At 40.6% G+C, this 18759-nt stretch overlaps 1 protein-coding gene across 1 annotated transcript in view; it reads left to right on the forward strand.

Moving 5' to 3' along the window:
* Window positions 1–14068, forward strand: part of COLEC12 (collectin subfamily member 12) — a 93579-nt gene extending 79511 nt beyond the window's left edge. The window contains exons 4-10 of the mRNA XM_042869908.1: window positions 615–713; window positions 2974–4020; window positions 5409–5897; window positions 6329–6465; window positions 7231–7340; window positions 8994–9139; window positions 10537–14068. Of these exons, the coding sequence (XP_042725842.1) occupies window positions 615–713; window positions 2974–4020; window positions 5409–5897; window positions 6329–6465; window positions 7231–7340; window positions 8994–9139; window positions 10537–10556 (2048 nt within the window). The 3' untranslated portion in view covers window positions 10557–14068. The remainder of the gene's footprint in view (window positions 1–614; window positions 714–2973; window positions 4021–5408; window positions 5898–6328; window positions 6466–7230; window positions 7341–8993; window positions 9140–10536) is intronic.
* The last annotated feature ends 4691 nt before the right edge of the window (window positions 14069–18759 follow it).

Raw genomic sequence — 18759 nt, forward strand, 5'->3', positions numbered from 1 at the left:
CCAGACTGTTTTCAGTGGTGAGTGGAGACAGGACAAGGGGAAACGGCTGGAAACTGCAGCATAGGAAGTTCTGCACAAATGTGAGCAAGAACTTCTTTACAGTGAGGTGACGGAGCACTGGAACAGGCTGCCCAGGGAGGTGGTGGAGTCTCCTTCTCTGGAGATGTTCAAGACCTGCCTGGATGCCTACCTGTGCGACCTGCTGTAGGGAACCTGCTTTGGCAGGGGGGTTGGACTTGATGATCTCTGGAGGTCCCTTCCAACCCCTACAATTCTGTGATTCTGTGATTCTGTGCAAACAAGGACTTGGTTCATAAGGAAAACTTACAAAGAGGGATTTCTTTATTCATAAGGGAGGTTGCTTCTGAGTAAAGAAATGTGTGGGAACTGTTGGCGGAGTGAAGAACTGGAAGTGTGCTGGGTATCACCAGCAGATGGGAGTTCATCCTGCTGTTGTTTCATAGCACAACAACTGAGTGTAGTGGCATCAGGCCAGATTTAATGCTTTTTTAAGTTAGATGCTAGTAGTGTTCTTTTGGTTCGTTTTGTAGTTTACTGAACTTCATAATTTGACTTTTTCTTCTTTCCATAACATGCTGTTTTCTTTACCCTAGTTGTTGAAAAAATGAACAATGTGACAGGTGGCCTGGAAACATCCCATAGAAGATATACAGAAAAGCTCACAGAGGTGGAGAGTGATCTGAAGAAATTAGGTAATCTACATGCAACCAAAGCCCCTTTTTATCATGACTTTTCAGTATTCTCCTGGAAGATACAGGCCAGAATTTTGTCTGAAAACTGTCTGGCTATGTCAAGATACTTCTGTTTCAATTTCTCAAGTACTTGGGAAAACACTTGTTAAGGCTGTCTTTACCTGGGGCAACATTTTAAGCATACTTTAATATTTACACTTCCTACTGAAGTCACTCTGAATGTATCCATACCTAAATAAGAACTTAAAAGTTGTCCTCGGGAGTCTTTTTCTGAGTTAGAGATGTAAAATATAGCAGAAGCTCTTCAACAAAGGCAGAGATTCTACATAAAGTAAATATCTGTCACCTAACCATCTTGATGCCTTTGTAACACTTAAAGTTCAGAACCGATGGCCATTATAAAGGAAAAAATATAAAAATAAATAAAAAAATAATCAGCAGTTCAGGGCTTTCATGTCTGAGGCAAGTTGAGAACTTCCATAAAATGTGTCTTAATCATCTCAGAGAATACAAAATATAAAGTTATTGTGAGCTCAGGTCTCCCAAATGTAGTCACAGTTCTTAATTATCAAGAAAATGGAAAAAAATCATGGTAGGGATTCCCAACTCACTCTATTTACATTTCTACCTTTCTTCCTTGTCTGGAAAGGTAGCAAAGCTGTTTATTATCAGCTTATAGATACACAGATTTATAGTTTATGTAAATACTTCTTATTTAAGTATAAATATGTGCATACATGCATGTGCTTCTTGAAATACATTTTGTTTCACTTCATAAACAATATATTGAGATTTGTATTGCTTGGGAAATTCACTAGCTTGCAGCTTGATGTTCACAGCTTCTTCCGCTAAAAACCAAGCTGTATTCTGAAGTATTTGCACACTGCGTTTATTTCAACAATGTGGGATAATTCAGTGGCATATATTTTTGCTGATACCTATGTAGGCATAAATGCTACACCTGAAAGCACATGCAATCTTTCATGTTGATTAAATTGATCACCACTTGGAGCACCTTTGATTTAGTTCATGTCCACATATGTTTACATACTACTGATAGATGGCCAATGAGGTGCTCAGACCATCAGTCCCAATTTAAGTGGATCTGCCGTGGAGGAAATTAAAATGTTACAGGGCAGTGTGTGTGTGTGTTTATGTTCCATAAACACTTCTGGCTGAAGTTTTCTCTTGCTGTTCACCATTGCGACTCCTTCAAACACATCAGAAGAAAGCTCCTTACAGAGCCATATTCACTGTAGTTTATGAAAACCATCCTGCCCCCTCTTGGAGTCATCTGAATCGGTGGACTTCAGGCTACATTATTCACATAGTTATACTTTGATAGGACAAAAATATATGGACTGCGTTTAGCAGAGGGAAGTGATTGAGGTCAAGAAAGGGAATATTCCCTCCAAGTGAGTGTTGACTGCTTATTTCTGTACTTTCTTTGTCCTGAATGATGAACTGTGCAACTTCAAAAGCTTAATTACACTCAAACAAGGTTCCGGGAGTGTACTGTAGAGCAGTGCAAACAAAAGCTGAGATGTTACCTTAATGGTTATGATTTTGCTTTCCTGAAAGTCAGAACATGAGGAAACAATAAAAGCAAAAGAAATGTCATTAGGAGCAACAGTGGTACATTCAAGAGAAAAAAGGAAATGTATCCTGTCATGTCTACAATAACCTGATGGCAAAGCTTTTGTCTTTACCCAAATTGTTTTAAAATTGGTATTATAACTATTTTAAAATTAAACCCAAGATTTAAAAATACAGAACTATTTGTACTAAATCACAGTGAAGATATTCCACCTGCCAGAGACAGGAGGAAGAAAATATGAACTGTTAGAATCTACTTCTGAACTTTCAGCAAAAGCCAGCTGTAGCTTCAAAGCATAAATTTTCTGTTACCTCTTTGGTATTTTAAATACTTTTTACCATTCAGTTTTCATTCAAAATAGAAGCACTACTTGGCAGTGTGTATTCGTCATAGTTTCTAATGGCAGGCTTTCATATTTGTGACAACAGAAACACCATTTTTTTCCCCTCAGCAAGATATAAAGTTTTCATCTTTTGTATTTCTACTCTGTCTAGTGACAAAATTTTGCTCAGTAATTTCTCTTGTCTGGAAAAGATATTGAAGAAATCCTATTGACAAAACATTTTGACAGCCATAACATACCTAAAATATATTGTAATTTTTTATAGTTTGTTTTAAAAAACATTTTAAATTCTTTCATTAATATTTTTGTCTGTACAACAGATGACCAAGCTGGACAGAAAGCCCTGAATACTAACACTGAACTGTCTAGCTTCAGATCTGACATTCTGGCTCTTCGTCAGCAGCTTCATGACATTGCAGAGAAAACTACCAGAAACAAAGATACACTGGAGAAGCTCCAAGAATCTGGAAATGTACTAGATGATAGACAGAGCCAAATGAGAAGTGCCTTAGATAGTAACTCTTTCATGATCATCAGTGTCAATAAGACTCTTCAGGCATATACTGGCTATATAAACAATCTTCAACAAGACACAAGTAATATCCAAACAAATTTGCAAAACCAAGTGCATTCTCATAATGTGGTCATCATGAACCTTAACAACTTAAACTTGACACAAATACAGCAAAGAAATCTTATCAGTGTCCTGCAGAAGTCTATGGAAGATACAAGTTTGGCTATTCTAAGAATCAAGAATGACTTTCAAAACCTGCAGCAGGTTGTCCTTCAAGCCCGGAAGGACACTGACTGGCTTAAGGAAAAAGTACAAAATTTACAGACTTTGGCTGCCAACAACTCAGCATTAGCAAAAGCTAATAACGATACACTTGAAGACATGAACAATCAGCTCAGTTCCTTCAGTGGGCAAATGGAGAATATTACCACAATTGCCCAAGCCAATGAACAAAATCTGAAGGATCTTCAGGAACAGCATAAAGAATATGAAAACAGAACTTCTGCCAAATTCAGCCAATTGGAAGAGAGGTTCCAGGTCTTTGAGACTGATATAGTCAATATAATTAGCAACATCAGCTACACTGCTCATCATCTACGGACATTGACTAGCAATCTCAATGAGGTCAGGACAACTTGTACAGACACCTTAAGTAAACATTCAGATGAGCTGATTTTTATGAACAGCACACTAGCCAATATTCGTTTAGACTCTGCATCACTCAAGATGCAACAGGATTTGATGAGGTCAAGGTTAGATGTTGAAGTTGCCAATTTGTCAGTAATCATGGAAGAAATGAAGCTGGTAGATTCCAAACACGGCCAGCTCATCAAGAACTTCACTATCCTACAAGGTATGTAGGTTCTCCAGTGAAGCTCGTAATGGACTGTGATGAATTCCTATTTGCAGTACTTTATTTCTGTTTAAGTTAATGCACGTTGGTACACAGTTCTGGTGTTTTCCATTATATAATCCTGAACTTCGGAAATGTAAATGTAGCTTGAATTTTCCTTACTAATTTTCCAATGCCTTCGTTACATACCTAGAATGGGGATGTTATGAAAGAAGGTTCTGACTTAGCAGATTTTATTCTGAGTGACTGCCTGGATCTGCTTTTGATTTAGTTTCTAAAATAAGTTAGTGAAGGTGTGGAACCTCAAGAAACCAATCCCAGCTAAGGAGGAAATGGCTAAAAAATATATGTTGGACTATTCCCAGAAAGGTCCACCCTAACTGAAAAACAAGTTATGATTTTACTTTAAGCCCGTTGTTATTTCGCCAGAATACATCCTACTTTGCTTATTTTTTAATCCTGGAATATTTTATTTTCTCCAGGAATAAATAGCATCAAGTTTAGGAGGTTTCTCCCAGTCAAATGAAAAGAACATGAATATTGCCAACCTGATGGAACCAGCCAGGCCTAAAACTCTAATCACAAGCGAAAACTAAATGTTCCAAATAGACTAAGTCTGAATTAGAGCCAAGATTACAAGTCAGTAACCTTAAGCTTTTTCATTTCACACAGGTCTAAATTACTGTAGCTGAGTAATTTATGTCTGAAGGAATTTAAATGATGTTGAAAAAAATATACGTAGGCAAAATATTTGATCACCCATGATCAAATAATTTGAATCTAAAATTATTTTGATGTTTATATATGGAAAACTGCCACAGCCTTACCATTTCCTATCTTGTATATTGTTCCGTTTCCTGTTATAACCTACCAGCTAGTGAATATAACTGGCCTTTCCTATTGTTGGCCTATTGCACATTGTCCATCTTTTTTGTCTCTTTGACAACCCACTATTGACAGAGTAAGAAACAGCACTGCAGGAAAAGCAGTCCAGTAGTCTAAGAGAGGAGATATTACTGGAAGGAAAAGGAAGTACAGCAGAATAGGAGAATGGGAGTGCATGCACAACCAGCACAGAGCATGTTTTGCTGTGCACCTCAACTGGTCACCTGAGGCATCATAGTACTGTCGGGTTCATAGGACAAGATGCATCAGATGATTTTCTTCTAAATTTTATATTTCGTGGAAGCTCAGAAAAGAGAAACGGTGTGTAGAGCCTGAGAAGCAGACTTACTTTTACAAGCACAGCTGCAAGTAGCTGTTAGCCTGGTTTTCACAGTGCTGCATATCCAGCGTCACTCATCTGAGATATATTAAAGAGGGACCCCAGGTGGGCTTTTTGTTTGTTTTCTTCTGTATTCCCACTTTGAATGCTTACGTTGTTTCAGGCCCTCCTGGTCCAAGGGGACCTAAAGGTGACAGAGGCCCTCAAGGTCCTCTTGGCCCTGCTGGCCTAAAAGGACAAAAAGGAGAGAAAGGAGAGCCTGGACCACCAGGACCTGCAGGTGAAAAGGGCCCACCTGGGCCAATTGGGCCACCAGGAGAGAAAGGAGGGAAAGGCTCAAGAGGATCACCAGGCTCCAAAGGTCAGAGAGGTTCTCCTGGCAAAACGGGTCTTCCTGGACCAAGCGGAGACCCAGGGCCACCAGGTCCACAAGGCAAAGATGGTCCACAGGGGCCACAAGGCCCACCAGGATTTCAAGGCCTGCAAGGAACTGTGGGAGAGCCAGGAGTACCAGGACCTCGAGGACTACCTGGGCTACCTGGAGTCCCTGGGCTGCCTGGTCCAAAAGGCCCACCTGGCCCACCAGGGCCACCAGGTCCAGGGATGCCAATGGCACTACAAAGCGAACCTACATCAGTGCCTGAGGCTAACGGTAAGCTATCGAAACGTGTGCATCTTTCACTGTGATACAGATATACCTGGTGGAGGGTGTTCACCAGAGTCACTGGTTCATTCAACCTCTGCTACATCTCAGTCTCTGAGATTAATCATAAAGACCCTTGTCAAGTGAAGCTATACCTTAGTCTTCCCACTTAGAGTCTGAAGCTGGTTCAATTTATTGTTTACAGCTACAGAAAAATCCTAAGTTGTATGTGGAATAAATGGTCCCATTGGCCTCACGGTTTAACCCTGATTTCACAGTCAGGATTTTCGTAAATAGATTCTCAAAACATACCTAAATATGTTAGATGGCAATGCATTGTAGATGGGATACTCCCCTAATTATTGGCCCTATGCAGAAAGTTACTGTTGTCTCATTGATTTATGAGTAATTGGTTTCATGCAAAAAAAATCATATCATAGGTTGTTCTCCTCATTGGAAGAACTACACAGAAAAATGCTACTACTTTTCAATTGAAAGAGAAATTTTTGAAGAGGCAAAGTTATTCTGTGAAGAGAAGGCATCGCGCTTGGTTATCATAAACAACAAAGAAGAACAGGTAACTAACTACCTTTTCTTTCAATTTTTCGAGGGAATCTCTGCTTATTTAACATATTGAAGCAGCAAAGTAAGTGGGAAGCTGAGAGCATCATAAATTCATATAGTGAAAGTGCACACAGTGGTTGATTTACTTCAGTTAGCATTTTGTCCACCTTCTGCTCAGCAGTTATTCCTTGTGAGAAGCATCTCACCCTGAAAGTTCTGGTCACAGAGCACAGGAAGAATGGTGAGAATTGGAGGAGTTTCAAACCTCTGAAGATGCAGTCCAGTATGCTGTGCATACAACCCAGAATGTGGACTTTTTTCAGCGTTGAAAATAATTTATTTTAAAATTCTTTTTAATATATGCAACCTGACTACTGTGACCCACAGATGTTTTTAATGTAACTATAAATCTAGCTGTACTTTTAGTACTATTAAACATAATTACTCTGTGGCTATGTGGCATAGGGAACATCACGATACAAGTGCTTCCTGTCTGTTGGTGGTTTATCGGTTTGTTTTTGTTTTTTTTTTCTTCCATTTGTATCTGTAAGATGTTAGCTGTGACTTTACATCCACCTTACTTTGATGACTAGCTCTCTGTACCTCACCTGCAGATAGTACTAATAGATATGTTGTCACAAAGCAAACTCATGAAACCTGTCTTCAGCTTTAAAAAGTTTCTCCAGGCATTCCTATTCTGATAGCAAAGATGCTCTTGCAGCTTAATATCTCCAAAGACTGTATTTGCTTGTTATGCACTAATATCTTTCTTCCGCAGCAATGGATAAAGAGGCAGATTTCGGGGAAAGGCAGCTTCTGGATTGGACTTACAGATTCAGAGAAGGAAAATGAATGGAGGTGGCTGGATGGATCCTTACCGCTTTACACGTATGTAAATAAAAACAATAGTGTTTATTTTCTGCAGAATCTACCATTCTTGCCAACCCTTCTGTAAACAACATCTAGAAATTATCCCATGGATCCAGAGGTTTGTAGATGCCAATGAAATAATTCTTTTCTGAGGGTGCTGTTGAACTTTTTTTTCTCTCTCCCTTCTCTATGCACACAGCTTTATTTCCTCGCCAGAAGGAAGGCTGAACATTGAATGAAAGAATCACGTAACTACACAGCAAAGCATTCCTTGCCAAAACATTGCCTTCTGACTTTTATTACAAAGTTGAGATGGAAAGCACAGACAGTTTTTCTGTCTTGGTTTGAATTTTCCTTATTTGCATTACAAGTGGCTATAAATAGAGGGTTCTGATAAAAAATGGCCAGCCTTTAGATAAAGACCAAAACCATGTGGAAAGCATTGAACATAAGGAAAATGCTCGAAACAAGGGTGTCTAAGCTTTGGCTGGCCAAGAACTGAATTGGCAGCTCTCCAGAAATCCTAGGGTTACACCTAATTTGTCCTAAATTGAACAGATTTCAAACACCCACATTTTTAATACCAAAGAGTTTTCAGAGCTGAGCATGCTGTGCTCCAAAAAAACAGGCTCAGTCAGTCAATTGTTACAAAATAATTAGCTGTGATCTCATAGGTGCTCATTTTGATGAGAAACATTGAAAAAGTCAGATGCATTTCAAATGAGCCATAATATTTTTCCCTTTTTCTCCTTCCCTGCTTTCATTTTTCATCCTCTTTATGGCAGCACTGTGCCAGAGTCCTGCTTCAGCCACTGCTTTCAATAGATTTCCACCACACCATGGGTTTAGGTGCCCTGTAATAACCTCAGAGCTGTCAGTTTCTTATTTTCAAAGTATTTCATTACTTGGAAAGCCACACGTCTTCCCAGGTGCCTGCTCAGATGCTCTGTGTCAGGCAGGCATATTTTCTACTGAGCGCAGCCCATATCAGCCAGCAATCACAAGTTCTGGTCAACAACCTGTTCCTTCAGGAAAACTGAGCTTTTAAATCCCAACTTTGGAAGTGTGTCTCACTTGTTAAACAAAAACAGGATGAGGAAACACTTCCTGCAAGCTCTTTACATACTGCGTGAACTTTCCCCATGAAGACTAATGATCTTGAAATATATCTAGATACATACTTTGTACATTCTTTATAAGCTCAACATTTCACCTTCTGTTGAAACACTGATCTCTAAGTTAGATAACCCTTGCTGTGCCTCCCAAGAGGTCCATCTCGGTTCAGTGACTGGCCAAGTCACCACACTGCCATCTTTTTCTGCCAGCTTCTCACAGTACCATCTGCTGGCAGGAATGAAGAGTGCACACTGTGCAGGTTCAGAACGATGCACATGGAGCACTCCCACTGCATGTGCATGTGCATTCAGAAACTAAAATAAAGTTCATTGGTCTAATTTTAGGTCTTTGAGTCTTGGCAGCCTGAAGCCAAATAGATTCCCTTCTCTGTTATACATCTGTTTTCCATTTTCAGCAAGAGTCATGTATTGTTTGTCTCAACGTGTATTTCCCTTTCAGAACAGATCTCATGATGTTTTTGTTAATTTCTTGTGGTTGAAAAACTATCATATGTGCCGCATTGTGCAATAATATCTATTGCTTTTTTGTTGAAAGAAACTGGAAAACCGGGCAACCTGATAACTGGAGTCATGGGCACGGGCCAGGAGAAGATTGTGCTGGGTTAATCTACGCTGGGCTCTGGAATGACTTCTACTGTGAAGACGTTAACAATTTCATTTGTGAAAAAGACATGGATAAAGGTAAGCGAGGCACAATTTGATTATTTCACTCTATATGTGGCAGGTCAAATTCAAGTACATTTCACACAGATAGAATCATAGAATCATTTGAGTTGGAAGGGACCCTTAAAGATTGTCTGGTCCAACTCCCCTGCAATGAACAGGGACACCTACAGCTACATCAAGTGGCTCAGAGCCCTGTCCATCCTGACTTTGAATGTCCCCAGGGATGGGGCATCCACCACCTCTCTGGGCAACCTATTACAGTGCCTCACCACCCTTATGGTAAAAAACTTTTTCTTTATATCCAGTCTAAATCTAGGTAATGGGTAGGTAGTGAGGAGATGAGCCAGGCATAAGGTTAGTTCCAGTGGCAGTGCTAATAATGTACATGATGTGGATGCTGGATTGATCACTCTCTGGAAAAGCAGCCTTCAGACTGACTGCAGGCATCATGTGCTCTGCCTCTTGGCCACTTGGAACATGCCTAAAATTTCAGACATGGTTTGGCACATGTGCTTCAGACCCTGGCCACACTGCAAGTTGTTTTTATAAACTCAACGGCCAAGCAGGTGTGAAAACTGGCCTTTAGGCTGGTTCCGGGACCGGCCTTCAAAAAACAAACACTGTTCTGAGAGTTTATGCAACAGGAAGCACTTGGTGACTGCTAAGAAGGCCTTAAAATTCAGACAAGAATGCTGCCAAGAGATGTCCCATTGGGCTGAGGAGCCAAGTCCCCATGCCACAAGCAACTGCTCTGTTGCAAATAGTAGCCAGTGCAGTGGAGGGCTTGTAAATGGCCTCATGGCTGAGCAGTCAGCCAGGCAGCTGCCATGGGGGCTCTCTTTCTAGATATACAGGCAGAGTGCAGAGTGGTTTGCATGGTTTTTTGGAATCCATCCCCGCCATTATGCAGCGAGGCGGTAATGGTGTTCAGGGCCTTGTTCCACCTAATTGTTAACACCTACGTACAACTGGTGTAACATTGCTTTGCTGAGAGTGCCCAGCTGCTCCACTTGCAAACATGTAGGCTAAATTTTAGCAAAGGCAGATGGAAATGCCAGCTAGAGCCAAAAGTACTTCCCATCCACAAAAACATCCCCCTACAGCAAAACCAAACAAAGTGCTGAACAAGTTTTGTGTGTGTCTAACACTGTTTGGGTGTCCAGAGTGAAGGACTATATGTAAGTAACAACACAACGTGTTCTCCTTTCCCTGCATACATTTGTTATTTTAAAAAAGCCTAATGGTTTACAAATATTTATCCTCCAGGACTTATGGAATCTGAATATGAGTCCAGTTAGAATTTTAACATACCTTGATCTCAGTAAGTTTTCTTTTTAGAAATGTGTTTAATCTTCACAAGGCTTTTATGTGTTAAACAAGGTTCTGTTTGACTTTTTTCTCTCATATTGTAGGGCAAATATTTGGAGCGTAAAAGGCTGTGACTTTACAGATACCTACATGTTGTGAAAATTCACTTCAAGAAAAAGAAAATCCTAGGGGAGAGCAACACTGCCTACAACAACAACAACAACAAAAGAAAAGAAAGAAAGAAAAAAATATCAAAACCAAAAGCAAGCACTGAAAACTGGTTAAATTGCATAAAGGAATTCATCAGCGACTCTTCTTCAGCATCCGACTGTTTGAAGCCTTTCACCCCACAGCATCAGGAAATACCATTGGACTAATTCTGCTATAGATTTTTCTTCCCAACCAGTAACCACAGATATCAGCAACTTGTGCCTTCCAAAAAAAGACATTCTCTCAATCTGAGTAAGACTGTTGGTCAGTCATATATAAAAAAACATATAAAGCAACCGTGTAAACAGGATGTTTCATTTGCTAAAATCCCAAATGTAGGAAAATTATACAGATACACAAATATATAGATTTTATATAAATATATATATATAGTCCAACTCTTATCAATAATATGGAATATACTTTTAAGAGCTTTTAAAACTTTGTATTTTTGTACAAAATATTTGCTTTTTACAATTGTTCTCTTTTTTAGTGACTTTTTTTTACAAATATAGTGCAGAGGGGCCAAAGAAAACAATAAAGGTACTAATAATTCACTAAGGTTTGCTACCAGGCCTAGCTCAGCTGTAGAGAAATATTTTTCCAGTTAGAAATATTTGTACTTTCCCAGATGATTTGTTCTGGTTGAATAACTTTTAAAGCAAATTTTAGGTAGTGTTTTCCTTGTTTTACGCAATCTAGTCTGTGTGTGTAACAATGAAGTTGACTAAGGACTAGACACTCACTGTAGCTCTGATCTCAGCTGTGTTCCATCAGGGTACTCTGCCAAGACCGTGCTAATAAAAGTTTTTCCTTCCTTCCTTCCTTCTTCTGTGCTTTCCTGCCTGCCTTCCAACCTTCTTCCATTGTTGAGGAAATGCCACAGAACTTGAAATGTTTTCATTCCTTCTCCCTGTTTGTGAGGAATCCTGCCCTAATAGGTGCTACCCGCATTGCCCCAAGGAGGGATTTTAAGAAAACAGAAACAGAAGAGCTGCACTTGCAGAAATACGTTTCTTTTCAAGATAGATTTCAAAATTTGGTAATAAAAACATGCCGTACTCAGAAAGTCTGATCAACTTGCATTTCTCCAAAGTACTTTGTAAATTGATCTCTCTGTTTTCTTGGACTAGTACTTCTCTCCCAAACAAACTGGAAAATAAGCTACAAAACAGAAAGCAGTGTGGCTAAGTGAGATGATATCATCAACCAGACAGCTTCCTCCACGTTCCCTTGAGCCATTGTCTAGGCAGCAGTGCTGCTTATCAGGAATTGAAACAATTAGCGACCTGTTGAAGCTCGTTAGCACAACCCCTGGTTTTGGTTCCCTGGTTTTTATGCTCTTCATATGGCCACATGGCATATCGAGGGAAGTTGTTTTGGCTTCTTCTGAAGAAGAGTTGTTTTTCCTTTGCTCCCTGACCTGCCATTTGCCTTGGCCGAATGTAGATAAGTTTGTTGAAACACTCCAGCTCTGCTGGAAGGAGACGTGGTTTTGTACTTCAGATTTTCAAATATTGCTCCTAAGAACATCCAATTAAAGACTGCCGCTTTCCTACATCCCACACTCCCTCCGGTGTTCATTCTTTGTGGTGATGGTGAGGGGAAGAGATGCTTTAAGTATAACTTACTTAAAGAAAATACAGAAAATGTTGCATTTGGGAACATGTCCTGTGGCGCGCAGTAGATGTGAGACAGGAGCGAAGAAAAATGTGTATATTTCTGTAAAATGAAAGGTCTGTGTATTGCAGCCACACAGACTGTGTGTTGCCATCTTGGAGGCTGTGCTTCTCTTGAGACACACTGCATTTCCAGGACTTTTCTTTTGGCTTTTTCATCAGGTATCGAATACAGTGTGGTTCTACTATACACCCTGTCTTGTTGCACCTAGGAGTTGAGTGTAGATACATGCTGTAGTCTTTACATATATATTACACAATGTCTGTAGAGATGGTGTTAAGCTGCTATTTTTGGATAACAAGGTACAACACCATTATTTTGCAGAAACCATGGTGAATGAAGCCTTGCAGAGCCAGACTGAGTTAGAGAAGCACTGCTGTCTATCTGGCATATTTTGATATATTAAGCCTATTCTGAATGTCCAGTTAAATGAAGCTCTTTGTGATTTTTAGTGATGTGATGATCCTGTATCAATACAAGAAGCTCACAAGAAACCTCTGTGTAAGCACCAGATACACTCTTTGGTCACCCTAATATCAGTTTTCCGTTAGCAATAGGGGTGATTCTACATTTCAAGTTCAGATAATCCAAGACTCATTCACTGCCCTCCATTCCCTCAACAGAGGTTTTCTGTGCAGTGATTATTAACAGCTACAGCTACATTTATGCCTGCATAAGGTTACAGATACAGCTGTTCATCAGCAAGAGCTGCTTAGCATATTGTAATCTAGCATAGCAGCTATGCCAAATCAAGCATGGAAATAACCACTGAACTAGGACACTTTAAAGATGTAACATTTTTATAAATGAAATACTTATTTCAAGGTGATTTTCAATGCTGGATTGTAATTCATGTTCTAATTAACCACCTTTAACTGGGAAGCAAAGTGTGCCTGGTCTAAACTCTCTGAAGCTGCCTGGAGATGAATGCTGCATTTGCATGCCTACTGTATTCAGTCATCCTTAAAATCTGGACTCAGTAGCCAGGCGGGCTGGGACAGTCAGTTATTCCAACCCATTATTCCTGCAAGAGGAAAATGGAGGTGTCAAATGGCCACAGAGAAGGAAATCACTGAGAGAACTGGGAGGGTGCTGGGACAGCTCTAAGACCTGTCATAGAAAGAAGAGACTGGCAAGGATGCAAACAGGACACTAGAATGGGCCAAGAAATTGTCAAGAAAGCCAGAGCTGCCACATGGAGTCTGGAAAACATGCCTGTTAAATCTGCTTTCTGTATGGTTTGAGTGACAGCACAGGTTGTATGGAAAATTCTAAGCGATTGGAAATTACTTTATCCCAGCTAGAGTTTTGGCTTTCCTTCCTGTGCACAAGTAGTATACCTTGGCATACTGAGTTTACATTTCCGTCACTCTTTTTTCTTGGTTTATATCAAATTGAAGGCAAGTTCCTATCCCCTGGCAAGCACTCAGGGAGGGGAGAGGAAGGCAGAGAGGGTGCAGAGTCATTGTGATTTACATCAGTGCTGGATTTCTTAAATCCATGTCTGAGTCATGTAATTAATTTATTTTGAATCATCTTCAGCTAATTAGAGTTTATAAATCTCTAACTTTCATCCTCTGTGATGTCTATAAATAATACTCGCAGTTGTTCCAATAAAGGAAGCACTAAGCAGAGATGTAGTTGTTTACTCGTGCATGTTTGTGTAACCAAGAGACATGTGGAGATCAGTGTCTACAAACAGCCAGAAACATTTGGAGACATTGAGAATAAAATTGATGAAAATTATTTTTATAAAAGCCTTTTTACTTACACCAACCTACTTCCAAGCATGGCTGTGGCTATCTTATCCCTTAATTGCAGTTTTAGTTCATCGCTCCTGCAATGAACAGAATGCTAGAAACTTTGTTTTAGTGGCTGGAGCTGTGCAAGACAAAATAAAACTGGTGGTAAAACATCTTGATGGAAGAATGCGAAGCACCTCAGACAAGCCTCTGCATGAATGTTGCCTTGACCTTGGCCCATGGGACCATAGAATGGCTTGGGTTGGAAGGAGCAGTTTGTGTGCTACCATGCAGGAGCAGCTCACCCCAAAAGTGATGGTAAGGGACAAGCAGAAGGACACAGCTGTCTTCACTGGCACTGCCTCCAGCCTGGGTCATTGAACAGCCCAGGTGGGAAGGGACCTCCTGAAGATCTCCACATCCAGCCTTTGGTGGGGAATGGAGGTCTAGGTGAGCTCATCTAGCTGCCTGTCCAACTGCGTCTTGAATGCCTCCAGCGATGGGGACTCCACCACATCCCTGGGGAGGCTGTTCCAGTGACTGGTGGTTCTCACTGCAAGAAAGTTCCTTCTTGTATCAAGAACAAACTTCTCCTGTTGCAACTCATACTCTCCATATAGTGCCTTTGAAAAAAAGGGCCACCATGCTCTTCATACTAAAAGTACATGATGGGGTCAGCCCTGAGCCTTCACAGAATCCTAGTTCTCCCATAGCCTGGGATGAGGAGGTAGCTATACAGTTTGCAGTGCATACTCACGTTCACTTAAAGTAATTTGGATATCTATAGGCAGAAAAGCAATGCACTTGATGGAAAACACCTTTGTTCTCTAGAAACCAGGCCTTCCTCAATCCAGAGTCTATTTGTTCATTCACCATTTCCACCTCACTTTTTCCATGCTGTTTAATAATTTAAAAAAAAAAAAAAAAAAAAAAAAAAACTTGGCAAAAATATTTTTGAAAGTTCTCATGTGTTTCCTTTCTTAAGATGGAATACGTTTGGTTTTTTCTCTCCATCTGGCTCAGAGTTGAAAAAAACATTCTTTGATTTCTTTTTCAAAATAAACCCTGTGTAGTGCTCCAAAATTTGTGTAGAGTTTTTTTTTTTTCTTTTTTTTCTTTTTAAATACTAGAACAATAGGTATCACCAGGCAAATAATGCTCTCCTTAGAGAATATCTTACATGTGGTTAGGATTTGCTTAGCCAAAGGGCTTCCCAGAGGTATGGAAGTATTGCCACCCCCACTTTGTGACTGAGGAAAAGAGGAGATTTTCAAGCATATGATTCATTTTGATGTCTCAGTTTGGGATGTCTGTTTTCACATGTTAGGGAGGTGATTTATAGAGGTGATTTCCTCCAGTAATACTGACATTGGCATAGAGCACATTCACACACCTCAGTTTGAGAGGAAGGGGTTCTTTTCAGTGCTAAATTAGAGAGAGAGGTGTCTCCCCCACATCACCATGCACGTGGTGTGGATTTGGAAAGCAGACCTCAGTGTGATCACAGCAGAACAGCATCAGCCAGCAGAGAGCTATGTCTTGCAGGGATAAGAGTTAACAAATGACCTTGAATTTCCAGGAGACCCCTTGATCATGGGAAAGCAGGTTAAAGGGCTGCTGAGACTTCTGCAGCCCAGTATGAATAAGACACCCAGAAAATATGACAAGGTCTATTTTAAAACTAATTAGGGTTTTCTACCCCTTTAATATTTCCGGCTGCTCTTCAAAAACTCTATTAAGAACCTTCTTTTAATAACCAGTGTGAAAACAATTTTGTCCAGTTTAGACGAATTTGTTTCTGTAGCATTGTTGTCCCTTAGCTTAAATCGCTTCTCTCCAGGGACTGCCATGCAATTGTAGTGGTCAGTCTGGAGCCATTCATCCTGGATGCAGCGAGGAGTGGCTGGGAACAAACATCCCTCTGACCAACTGAGGAGCCCTGTGACACAGTCTGGCGTTGGTTCCAGCCCCACAAGGGACTCTCTGAGAACACGCCATGCCTCTCACTGAATGGTCAAAGCTTCCATGCTCTTAGTACTGCTAGAGAGCAACAAAATTGGAATAGGGGATGGCTTTCTGCCAGAGTCGAGTAGGAGGTGCTTGGGCGTTTATGAGGCAGTGCCACATTTTATAAAGAAATCCATCTGCCAGTTTGAGTTTTGCCATATTTATTCTGGTTCAATCGTAGAATCACCAAGGTGGGAAAAGACCTCTAAGATCATCCAGTCCAATTTTCCACTTATCACCAGCATTTCCCACTTAACCATGTCCCCCGGTACAACATCTAAACATTTCTTGAACACCAACAGGGACAGTGACTCCAGCGCCTCCCTGGGCAGTCCATTCCAGAACTTGACCACTCTCTTGGAGAAGAAGTCTCCTAACGTCCAACCTGAATCCATCCAACCTGGCCTTGAACACCTCCAGGGATGGGGCATCCACAACCTCTCTGGGCAGCCCGTTCCAGCACCTCGCTAGTAAAGAAGTTATCTTGCGATTTCTCTTGGTAAGATTTTCTGGACTATCTGTCTTGCTGAGGCACAAATCCAAAGCTCAGACATTCACAAGCTTCCGGGCAGTGGGGATTGCTTCCAAACTCCCCCAGTTGCAGCCGTGCTCTCGCCAGCCTTGCCAGAGGTCCTGCTGGTGGAAGCTGCACGTCTGAAATGTGACTTTGGAAGACGTCTGTTTGGGAATCTCTCTCATTCAGAAGTCTGGGCATATTGCAAAAATGACATTTCCATAATTCCAGCTCCATTATCCACATTCATATAAAACAGATGATGAATTATTTTTTTCTGAATGGTAGCAATGTATTTTTGTCCACTACTTTTCTAATGTCAGAATAAAAGTCTGGAGGTGGAAACTGGACAAAACATTGTTTGGCACCACAGTAATCCTACTGCAGAAAGCAAACAAAGTTCCTGGATTAATGCCTGTGAGAACAGCTTGAACTGACATTTCAACAGCAGATAGCTTACTGCTATCTGCTCACAGAAGCAAACTTAGTGCAGATACAACTGTATTACTGGTCAATCTTCTGAGGGGCACGGGCGGCCCTGCAGTGTTCTAAGGCTAAAGAGAGAAGAGCCGAAGACAGGGGCAGAGGAGAAAGCAAAAAGTACAGACAGAAAAGAGAAATAGGTAGGGAATGGCTGAGGAGTAAAATGAACTCTAATTTCTCATCGTGGCTTCTAGTAAGATCAACCACAGAAGAGCTCTCTTCTCAGAAATAATGTAAGAGGCCATTGTCATGGTTCTCATAACTCCCATTCTCGGCTGGGAAAAGAACACACGCTTGCCTTGTGAGGGAAGCCCGCTGGAGCCTGCAGTCATGTCCGACTTTCCCAGCACAAACAAAAATTCCTGGTGGCTCCAAGTCTCCAGAGAGCTGGGTTGGGGGTTTTGGTTTGGTGGTTGGTTTTTTTTTTTCCCTGCACATCCTTTCCCTCCTACACAAGTTTGGAAACATAGAATACTTTCTAGTCTTCCAGCTGTATTAGAAGCACAAAGTTAGACTTTGGAAGAAAGATTAAAGCAAGAATATACAGCAGTCTCCAAGCAACAAAATAATGTGTGCACTGGGAAATAGGTCCGCAACAGAATTTGGACTCAGAACTCCTATTTTAGTATTAAATTCTCATTGGTGTTTGCATCTGAGCAGGTGCACTTTATGAACAGTCCAATAGGCGTCTTTAATAATAGCAATAAACAGCAGTAAAAATGTGCAGATGTTGAAAAAGAGGAATTAATGAAACAAAATTATTTGGTTTTGAAAAACAGATGATTGTTAAATTTGAAAATCAAGGACAGTTCAAGCAGAAATATGCAAGTGATTTTCATAGGTAGGAATTTTAAGGGTGGCATTTTTAAACAAGTGATCAGTCAGTGAGTAATCACCAGCTTTCCCCAATTTTAATTTTAAGGGACAGAATGTAGAGCCCTCAGGAGTCTTTCAATAGTCACCAGGTGGTGATTTCGAGCAAAAAGCTGATTTGAAAGGCGATCGGACTTCTGCATCCCATTATTATCCAGCTTAGCTATATTAGGAGTGGAAAGGTGATCAAAAAGTCCTGATTAGAACTTTTACTAACTGAAACTGACTCTCTCTGTCTGTATGTTGTGCAGTGTTAAATAAGGGAGAAAACACTTCAAACACAGTTTCACTCCAGTCTTACTGTGAGCACTTTATTTATTTAGCAGACATCACCACGAGGTATCCTGGTCTGCGTCCATCTCCTGGCATTTTACATACGAGAGAAGTCTAAAAATAAAATAAAGCAAGAAATAACACAGGCAGAACAGCTGTTGTGTCCAGACAAAGCTCTGTATGAAAGCCATCAAGATGGAGCAGACTCTGTAATTGAAAATCCATTTGCATTTTCAAGTCTGATTCCAACTGTAAATCTTGGGTTATATTTACAACAGATTAAAAGACTTTGGCCCTACTACACTTCTCCCTGGCAAGAGGAAAACCACCTGCACAGCATCAGTCATTGCTTCAACTCTGTAGGTACACATTTTTCAATGACAGGGTGGTATATTTTTCATTTCCCATCTCTTCATTTTCACAAGCAGTAAAATCATGTACACTGCATTTTCCTCAGCCTTGAGGTAGGTGGCACTCTCACTAAGGAGACTGATGTGTGTTTTGATTTGCTCCTTTCCTTCAGTTTGAGGGACTATTGCACTATT

Source organism: Lagopus leucura, unplaced genomic scaffold (genome assembly GCF_019238085.1).
Source record: "Lagopus leucura isolate 7727_CA_CO unplaced genomic scaffold, USGS_WTPT01 Super-Scaffold_100002, whole genome shotgun sequence".
NCBI classification, from domain to species: domain Eukaryota; kingdom Metazoa; phylum Chordata; class Aves; order Galliformes; family Phasianidae; genus Lagopus; species Lagopus leucura.